General features: G+C 44.4%; 1 protein-coding gene across 1 annotated transcript; it reads right to left on the reverse strand.

The window, feature by feature from the left end:
• Positions 1-3103: 3103 nt before the first annotated feature.
• Positions 3104-8535, reverse strand: ODF1 (outer dense fiber of sperm tails 1). The gene is made up of 2 exons (XM_048507206.1): positions 8133-8535; positions 3104-3419 (listed from the first exon to the last, which is right to left on the reverse strand). The coding sequence occupies exons 1-2, from the start codon at positions 8432-8434 to the stop codon at positions 3104-3106; spliced, it is 618 nt and encodes a 205-aa protein (XP_048363163.1). The 5' UTR covers positions 8435-8535.
• Positions 8536-9813: the final 1278 nt, after the last annotated feature.

Consider the following 9813-nt stretch of genomic DNA (forward strand, 5'->3'; position numbering starts at 1 on the left):
GTATTAAAGGGTTGCAGCATTAGGAAGGTTGAGGACCACTGGTCTAGAACATTCTAGCGTTAACAGCCTTGCTCAGTTCTTGTACACTGAGAGGCACAGCTTCCTTTACAGAGTCAATCCTCCTCATCTTCTGTCTTCCTCTTTTTCTGGTGATTTAAACTTTTCCTACAGCTATCCACTAAAAGTCTTAAACAGTTGAACAGGAAACAAAGTGACATTTCTCAGCAAACAAAAAGAGGCAGCTGTTGATCATAAACAAAGTACCTTGAGAAGAAAATTACCTGCATTAGACTAGAAGGTCAGTCACTGCCTGAAATATTTTACACATCTTGTGCTGTGTAACTTATTCCGTATCAAGCTTTTAAAAATGGCATAGACTTTATTCTTGCAAAAATGCAAAGAATATTCTCATTATTCCTCAGAGGAGAATTTTAGTTTGAGATCTTTACACGGATACTTTTAAATAGCAGGAGTGACTGAGATGCAGATTGCATCTTGTTTTTAACAAGGCTGTTTGTTTTTCTGCAAGAAAAAACACTTTCATGGGAATTGCTTCAAATTTCCCATGGCTCACTGATGTGCATCATACATAGTTTAGGTTGTCAGTTTACTAAACACTGTTGCAAGCTTCTCTTTGTAAAATTTATAGAGATTTTGGGATGGTCCCTGGAGAAGTCCGGGATTGGGCAGAGCTGGGACTTCAGCAAGGCATAGTTCAATACAGTCCATCCTCCAAATCAGACATTTTCTCCAGAGGATTTGATCTCTGTTGTCTGAAGAGCTGCTGTAATCCCATGAGATCCGTAGACCCCGCCTGGATGCTGGCAGTTCTTTAACAAAGTGGTCTCTCTAGCTGTCCCTTTAATATCAGTTTGTTTTGCAAGCAATTGTCAGGTGGTGTTATTTAACTTCCTGCCATTAAAAGCTTCAGCTGCCTATTTCCACTTATTAAACCTTCATGAAAGAGATAGGGTGCCTCTCCCATCTAGTTGGCAACCTCGTACATGTATATGACTTTTATGAAGGAAGCTGCGGGCACATTGGTGGTAAGCAGGCACACCTAATAAGCAGACACATCTACAAATAGTGGATATTTTCTAGAAATTAAGCATTCAAGATACATATTTCGGAAGACAAATATCTGTTGCTGTGAATTTGTAATTTCCTATCCAGATATCCCTCCCACATCTCTCCCCCACTCCCCCTGCTTTCAGCAGGTATGACACTATCTTCATTGGTCATGTACACATTATATGCAGGTGTGTTTTTGTAAACCCAGTTTCCAAATGATAATGTAATGTTGCTAGTATTTCTATACTATTGTTGGCAGAGGCGTAGGGAAGGAAAATGGCGCCCAGGGCAAAACCTGCTCCAAGCACCCCCACCCCCGAGTCCACTTACCTGGCTGGGCTGCCAAGGTGCTCCTGGCGGTGACCCAGCCAGGCTGCTCCTTCAGGTGGGGCGGGGGCTCCCCTGGTAAGGCAGGGCTGATGGGAGGGGTGTGGGGGGCTTCAAGAGGGATTCAAGCAGGGGCGTAACGAGGCAGCCCTGGGAAAACTGTAGCCCTGGGCAAAACCTGAGTTGGATGCCCCCTCCCCCCCCATGGGCAGCCACTCCACCACGACCAAATTTCTTTTTGCACCAGGACATTGGTGCCTGCAGGGGGTGCATCTTTAGACATAGAAGCACTAAAATTTCAGCATATCATCAGGAGACTGTCCTTATGCTGCTCCCCAGGTTTGGTGAGGTTTGGTTCAAGGAGTCCAAAGTTATGGACTCCCAAAGGGGGTGCCCCATCCCCCATTGTTTCCAATGGGAGCTAATAGGAGATGGGGGCTACAGTTTTGAGGGTCCATAACTTTGGCCCCCCTGAACCAAAATGCATGAAACTTGGGGGGTGCCATCACCTCCAGATGATACTCTGAAATGTTGGTGCCGATACATCCAAAATGCACCCCCTTCAGGAACATCCCAGAAATTTGCCCAAGAATCTTTGTTCTGCATTGAGGTTTTACGTTGAATTGCTGTGTCAAGGGGGGGTTACAGGCTGTGGGGGGCGCATTTCTGAAGGCACAGTCTCAAAACTTTCAGGGTCTCATCAGGAGACTACCCTAATGATACCCCCCAAGTTTGGTGCAGTTTGGTTCAGGGGGGCCAAAGTTATGGACCCTCAAAACTGTAGCCCCCATCTCCTATTAGCTCCCATTGGAAACAATGGGGGATGGGGCACCCCCTTTGGGAGTCCCTTGGCACTTTGGACTCCCTGGGCAAAACCTCACCAGAAAACTTGAGGAGTAGCATAAGGACAGTCTCCTGATGATACGCTGGGAATTTTGGTGCCGCTAGCCTAAAAACTGCGCCCCCTGCAGGCCGAAAATGGAAAACCACTAAAATACCCAAAAACGAACCCAGCATTTTGATGCCCCCCACAAGGTGATGCCCTGGGCAGCTGCCCACTTTGCCCAATGGGCATTACGCCAGTGGATTCAAGTTTGCCTTGTATGCCAGCCTTGTCAAGTCTGCGTCCAAGATGGGGCAGACCTCACACTATCACATTTTCATCCCATTAGGTCATCACAACACCACTCCGAGACAAATTAGGTTGAGAGGGGGTGACTGGTTGAAGATCATCCCCTGACCTTCAAGACTAACCAGGCCTATAACAAACATTGGCTGTCCTACTGAGATAAATTCTGGTTACCTTCACTCTAATAACATTTCAAACGAGAATTTTCTTGTCTCCCCTTCTCTTCCCTCCACTTTTCTCCTTTTGTACTGTTTCAAATGTAAGCTGTTTTGGAAGGGATTTGGCCTATTGTTATTCCTTTGATGGTGTGTACTACAAGATTAAATGCTTCATAATAAGTAACATGTAATAGTCCTTCACCTGTTGCAACTGCCAAACAAGCTGAAGTGCTTTAAAACAAACAGACTAACAAACTTGCACGCAGATTTTCAAGTGCTGTCGTTGTTGGAAGAGGGTTACACAGTTGCTAACACATGGCTAAAGGGTGCTGTTACAAAACAAAAACGATCCCCCAGGGAATCCACTGGAGTTACATCCTTATGCTGACCGGCTACCAGAGCTGATCATCCATGGTCTTCAAAGCAAACTCAACAAACAAGGAGGACATGAGCCTGGAGATTCTATTCTCACAAGACTGGTGGGCCCTATACTGTAAGTGATGTCCTCATCATTCACTCCTGGTGGCAAACAGATCTCCTTGGTGACCGTTGAGTAGTTGTACTCCTTTCCTTGGCAGGTTTTAAATTCTTCCTCATGTTCTGCGGACACTTTGACTTTCCCATCTTGTACTTTCACCTTAATGTCCTCTGGGTCAAAACCCTTAATGTCCATCAAAGCTAAAAGTTTTGGTTTAGTGGATGATGCCAGCATCTTAGCAACCCTTCTTCTCAACCTGCAATAAAGAAGCAAGATTTCATAACCTCATTCATCCATCCATTTCACTCTTTGGGTCCCCTTTGAGGAGAAAAGCAGGGAACATGTATCTAAATCAATAAATCATGGTGCGTGTTTCATCCTCTCAATAGTTTTCCATTGTTGGATTTTACTTCACCTTTTTTATTTGCATGTATTATGCTTTGACCTATTCCCCTGCTGATTTAAAGACCAACAAGGTGATGGCCCTTTTAATTAAGGATATACTGGGGAAAATAGAAATTGTTCTAGAATATATTAACAATTCAAAATATACTCAGCAACTTCAGTGGGTCAGGCTGTATAGTTCATGATGCCTTGCACTTGAGACAAGATGTATCTATCAGATTTTCAAACACTTTAACTTCTGGTGGTGGTATCTGTTAATGTCATGGGCCAATATCAACTGGTGTCTGTGACATTTCCTAGCTTTGTTAGACCTGGACAATGACAAATATATGGGGCCTCACTACAAGGGAGCAGAACACCCCAAACCTCCATATCTACAGGTAATACACACCCTCCAAACATGCATGTCTAAGGGCTATGGGTGATGCTCCCTCTTTTCTTTATAGACCAGTTGTTTGTTTGTTTATGAGGTTTTCATACCGCCCTTCCCTTTTAGGCTAAGAGCATTAGATCTATTCTCTGCCATGGCCAGCAGACAACTCCCTACCACTTGGCCTAGTTTTTCCCTTCCCAAATGGTTCTCTACACAGTAGGAAATGGGCTCTCTATTCAAGCATTACCTGAAGCCTCACACATATTATTTACACACTTTCTGTCCTTTCAATAGCATCCTGTTCCTTTTCTTTGAGCCCCAGGTAATTTGAGTGCAAATAATATAATTAATCCCTGTACCTTCTCATTTAACCATAGAAGTACTGGGCTGTAATTTCCACTTCAGCACCTCTAAACGCGATTTTCATCTCCTCAGTTCTGATTTTGGTGAGAAGATATTCAAGGAAGGCTGTTTCATGTATTTGGAACTGACTCTTATATATCCTTGAGAATGTGGGTTGGCAGAGGGAAACAACTAAATAGGGATAACTTAATATCCTTTCCCCCTAAATGCCACCAAAATGTGGATATGCTTTCTGTTGACATTTACAGTGTTAGGTAAACACTTTTCCTGTTTGGAAAGGACTACATTTGCCCCCTCAAACATGTATTTTTTTAAAGATGGGGGGCTCCTTCCCCTATGTAAACTGGGGTCAGGAGAGCTCCATTTTCAATTGAGAAGTAGAATAGTCAATGGGACAGTGCTTAGCCCTTGCCTCACCCACTGGTTTCCACCTGCGATTCTACTAGGCCAGATTCCAAGCACAAGATTCCATTAATGAAGAAAACTGCAAGTAGGGTAAAGTTGCAAAGGAAAAAATAGCACATAAAGGAAGGGCTTATTTATTTCTTGTATTAAGATATTGTCATACACAAGTAAGAACTTAAGAGTAGCCCACGGACCAGGTTAAGCCAAGCTGAGGACTCTCTGTGGCACTAGAAGTCAGCAATGCAAGAGCTGCTCAGCTCAGACCAGTTGGCAGTGGGACAGGAGTAGGCAACAAGTAAGCTGGCACCATGTATGAGCTGGCTTGCCTCTGCAGCTGTGGCTGAACAACTAAGGTTTGACTCTGCTTGTTCCTGGCTGCCAGCAGCCTACCCAGACAGTGACCCCCTGGGAACAGTCCTGCAAGTTAAATGGCCAGTCTATTCCTGGTTACGCACACTCTGCTTCTTTGATCGGGGAGAGATTCCCCGGGGCAGTGCTGACTTGGCTTGGATCCCCTTGGAAGAGAGAGCGAGCAAGCTAGAAATGTAGGGTTCCCCCCCTTTACAGTACACAAAACAAGCACTGGTGAAAGCAAAGGCATCCTACAGAGCAACAAATCCATTACCCCACATCAGATCCAAGGGAGAAAAAGAGATTCTACAGCTAAAGTGCTACAGTCAATTCACAGAACTATCTGCTTTTCGCTCTTTCTTCCAGAGGCTGAACTTCTGCCTTCACACACAGACATAAATCTGTTCCTTCCCTTCAGCTACCCCATCCTCTAAGTGTGCCCCATCCTCTAAGCTCTGATGGCTGCTTGGACAGAATCATTAAGGTTTATTGAGGAGATTAGGTGCAGATTGGTAGATGGAAACAGGACCTTGGAAAAGGTCCCTATCCCAGCATGCTTTGGATCCACCCAAGCCTCTCAAGAGGACAGAGGGAAAACTTGTTTGGCAGCCCTGAGCAGGAGGTACCCAACCAAGCTGGACAGCCAGGCAAAGTGAGATGGAGCAGGCTCGTCCTGTCCTCTACCACAGCGAAGCCAGCAGAAAAACGGATCGGATTAAACCTGATGTGAAACTGCAAACCCTTTTTAAAAGTTTAAGTATTTTAAAATGCTAAGTGCCTAGTTCACCAATAATCCTACACACTCACACTGTACACTTGGCAATACAAATGCCTGAATAGAGGAGCAGAATTATTTCTGGTTTGCCAATTAGACAGAAAAATGCTCGCATCTCTAAGTAAAAAACTGGGGACTTATTTTTCTCTTTATCCTACACTTACATGTGTGCCCAAACTACCAGGGATGCCCAGAAGAGGAAATAATTTTAAAAGAAAAACTCCACACAGTTTGAAATAGCAGTATAATACTACAGCTCTTCCCAGCTACTCTTTTCTCCTCCACCCACCCACGTGACACTTGTACCAATTCCTTTATTTTGTCTTGGAGAAGATATAGAAGAGAGAAGAACTAAAGAGCTGTCCAGTGGCTCCCTTGAAAAGAGGTAGAGCCAGATCTCTTAAGCTCCACATAATATAGTAGTAAGCAAGGCGGAAGAGGAAATGATTATACCTGTGGTGATCTTTCCAAATCTTATATTCAAAATATTTGTTTTGGCCACTAACAGTACACACTTTTTATATCCAGCCTGAGCCTACGCATAAGTCAGTTGCCCTGAGTTCCAAAGTGTCTTTGTTCCCAGTAAGAACACAAGACTGCAAACTTAAGTACCGCAAAGATGTATTTTTTCCAAGTGTGTTGAACAAAGGTAGACTGTTCACACAACCAGTGTCTACTTTTTGTAAGACATAAGGTGTTAGTAAAGTTGTTAATCTAGTAACAGAGTGAGGAAAGTGGCTTTTTATAATTTAAACAAATACATTTGGAGTATAGCACTTGTTTAAAAGTTTCTCAGAGCAGCACGGTGACAACTTACATAGATGCTCCATCTGTTGAACCATGGAAGAATCCCAGGAAAGTAAACCACTGACAACCACTTCTATATTACACTCTGACTCAACACGCTACACCATGCTAATATTTGGATCAGAAAGTAATACAAAAGAAGTTGTTACCAGTTGCTTCACTGGGGTTCTTTGATGAGAAGATTTGTAATGGTCAGCAAGCTTCTTGAAATACAATTTGTATGCCATTTAGGAAATACAATTTGTCTGCCGTCAGCTCTGACTTGGGAAATTTCTAGAGATTTGGGGTGGTGCCTGGAGAGCAGAGGTGGGGGAAGGAAGTCACGTCTGTGTGGATGTGATGCCATGGAATCTGCCCTTTTATGATGCCATATCCCTCAAGACAACTCATCTCTGTAATCTGGAGATCAGTTGTAAGTTCAGGACAACATCAGGCTTCATCTTGAGGCTTGGCCAATACTTCATCATTGCCAGTACTGATTTTCTCTTGCCGAACAAAGCCCCAAACTATGTTCTAAGACAGGGGTCTGCAACCTGCGGCTCCGGAGCCGCATGCGGCTCTTTCAGCCTTATACTGCGGCTCCGCGTGGCCTGGAGGTTGGAGGGTAGCGTGGGTGTGTCCCTCCAGCCCTCCAGAGCAGCACTGGAAGGAAAGGTGAGCGGAGGGGCCGAACCGGAGGCTGCTCGGTAGATCTCCAGGGCCATGGAAAATGGGTCCAAATGGCTCTTTGGGTGGTAAAGGTTGCTGACCCCTGTTCTAAGACATTCCCTCAGCTATTGGAATAGTGACCACCTATACCACAGATCTTCAGTACCAAGTGAGTGCTTTGTAAGGAATTAAGAGTAGGGTATGCTAGGGAATCAAGAGGAAAAGGAAATGCTTCCTGTTCTCTTTGACTTTTCTTATGAAATGAGGAAACATAGCCATGTGATTAAAAAGGGAGATGAACAACATGCGTATGTCTTCTGGGGAATGCTCCATTAGTCAGTTGAAAATGGCCTTCAAGATCCAAGCTTGTTTCTCTAAGTTTCTTGAGAAGAAGAGTTTGAATTCATACCCTGCCTTTCCCTCAAGGAGACTCCAGGCAGCTTACAAACTCCTTTCCCTTCCTCTTCTTGTGAGGTAGGTGGGGTTGAGAGAGTTCTGAAAGAACTGCGGCTGGGCCAAAGGTCACCCAGCAGGAATGTAGGAGTGGGGAAACAAACCTAGTTCACCAGGTAAGACTCCACTGCTCATGTGGAGGAATGGGGGATCAAACCCAGTTCTCCAGATTGGAGTCCCCTGCTGTTAATCACTACACCATGTTGGCTCTCAGAGCTTCTAACAGGAACATAAAAAAGTTATTATGTCATTTGATTAAACAAGGAACTCAACTTTAACCATATCAAGGAGCACATCTAATTTCCATTGCAGACTTTCCCACTACCCCACCTGTTTTAAACTGCACAAGGTATTAATTGTCTAAGCGATACACCAGAGAAAGCATTTACCTGGCCAGTTCTTGCTCGGCTTCTATTTTAGCTCTAATAGCTCTCCTCTCCAGTACTGTGAGGCATGGTATTCGACATGGACTGCAGCACAGCATGCTACAGAGGCAGTGTGGGTACGGATGGAGAGAACAACAGCAGTGTGGATGGAGGCTTATGTCACAGAGGCAATGTAAGTGCATATGTCGGTTGCACAAGCTGTGGCAGCAATGCATGTCCATGAGCCTTAAGCGCCTCTTGATTTCTCTGTCAGTTCGCCTCAAATCTCGCCTCACAGTTTCCAGAGCCTGACAGAGCGATGCCATTAGAAAGCATTACACCATATTAGCGTGCGAGTACAGCCTTTGACAAAGGGCACTCGTCGGGGGAAAAAAATTGGTCTTGCAAGCCCTGGCCAGAAGTTTGCATTGAGCAAGCAAGCACCTGGAGGTTTAGTTGTATTCCAGCATGCTGTTTATGACATCATTACTCTGCCAATGGGTCACAATCAGGCCATTGCCATGGGAACTGTAAACAGTGGGCATATCACTCTGGTTGATCCAGATGGGCTACTCTAAGGGTTAGGATAGTCAACAGACATGCTACTTGATGACCATAGTTTTGTAAGGAATTAAGTGTAGGGTATGCTAGGGAATCAAGAGGAAAAGGAAATGCTTCCTGTTCTCTTTGACTTTCTCTTAGAAACCTGTGGAAGGAGATGGTCCTTCAAATAAAGTATGAAATAAACTACTATTTCGGTGTAGTACCTACTTTGGATGGCTGAAAATGATCTATAGAACAATACAGGCTGATCTGTTTGAAGTGGGAAATAAGATCCCAAGCTACATACCAAGAAAGAGTGCTGACACTTTTATTTTGATGAATGGGAGAAGGATGGAGACGAATGAATCAACATGCCCCGTTCTAGCTTTTAGACCAGCCAATCCATCACTTTGATAAATTGTTTCTGGTATTCACCCATTTGCCCACAGTACTTTAATCTACATACAGGACTCACGTAAGTGCAGAATGCAAGCCTCCTTTAATGTATACTTCTGAACTGATGAGTCAGAAGTCATATTGGAGGGAATTTTTCACCCTGTAGTTCATGTTCTGTTTAGTCTTGGAAGGAAACTCCCAAACCACAGCGGAAGCCAATATAAAACAGCTTGAGAGTGCAGCTCATTGTCCAGAAAGGAATCTGAACAATCCTCAAGCAGCTGTCTGCACATACAAGCCCCCCACCCCCACCCCGACCAATCCCAAAGAGAAAAACGGGATGAGAGAAAGTGATTGGACAGCAACTACCTTTTCTAATTTTTTTAAGTGTTTTGCCCTCAACTAGAGCCAGGACCCTTTGGATCCTGGTCCCGGCCTGGTGGAATGCTGTTCAAATGAGACTAGGGTACTGTGGGATCTATTCCAGTTCTGCAGGGTCTGCAAGATGGAGCTGTTCCACCAGGTCCGCAGTTGAGGTCAGCAATGGTTTGAGTCATCTTGCTGGTCTTCCTCGCCTTCTGTCTACTTTTCCCCCTTAGTTTTACACACCATGCTGAATTTCACTGTAGGGTGTTTTTATTTATTGGTTTTTATGTTTGTGCTGATATATGTGCTGGCAGTTGCTCTGAGCCTGCTTTGGCAAAGACAGCAGGAAATACACAACAACAACAACAACGATGTTGGTGCATAACACACCAGACATCAC

Source organism: Sphaerodactylus townsendi, linkage group LG09, assembly GCF_021028975.2.
Source record: "Sphaerodactylus townsendi isolate TG3544 linkage group LG09, MPM_Stown_v2.3, whole genome shotgun sequence".
NCBI lineage: Eukaryota > Metazoa > Chordata > Lepidosauria > Squamata > Sphaerodactylidae > Sphaerodactylus > Sphaerodactylus townsendi.

Bases quoted from the DNA above. Each gene is read 5' to 3' on its own strand.
- ODF1 (XM_048507206.1), bottom strand. From the start codon at position 8,434: ATGGCATCGCTCTGTCAGGCTCTGGAAACTGTGAGGCGAGATTTGAGG. The intron at 3,420-8,132 runs GTAAATGCTTTC...TCTTTATTGCAG, and splicing joins GCCGAGCAAGAACTGGCCAG to GTTGAGAAGAAGGGTTGCTA.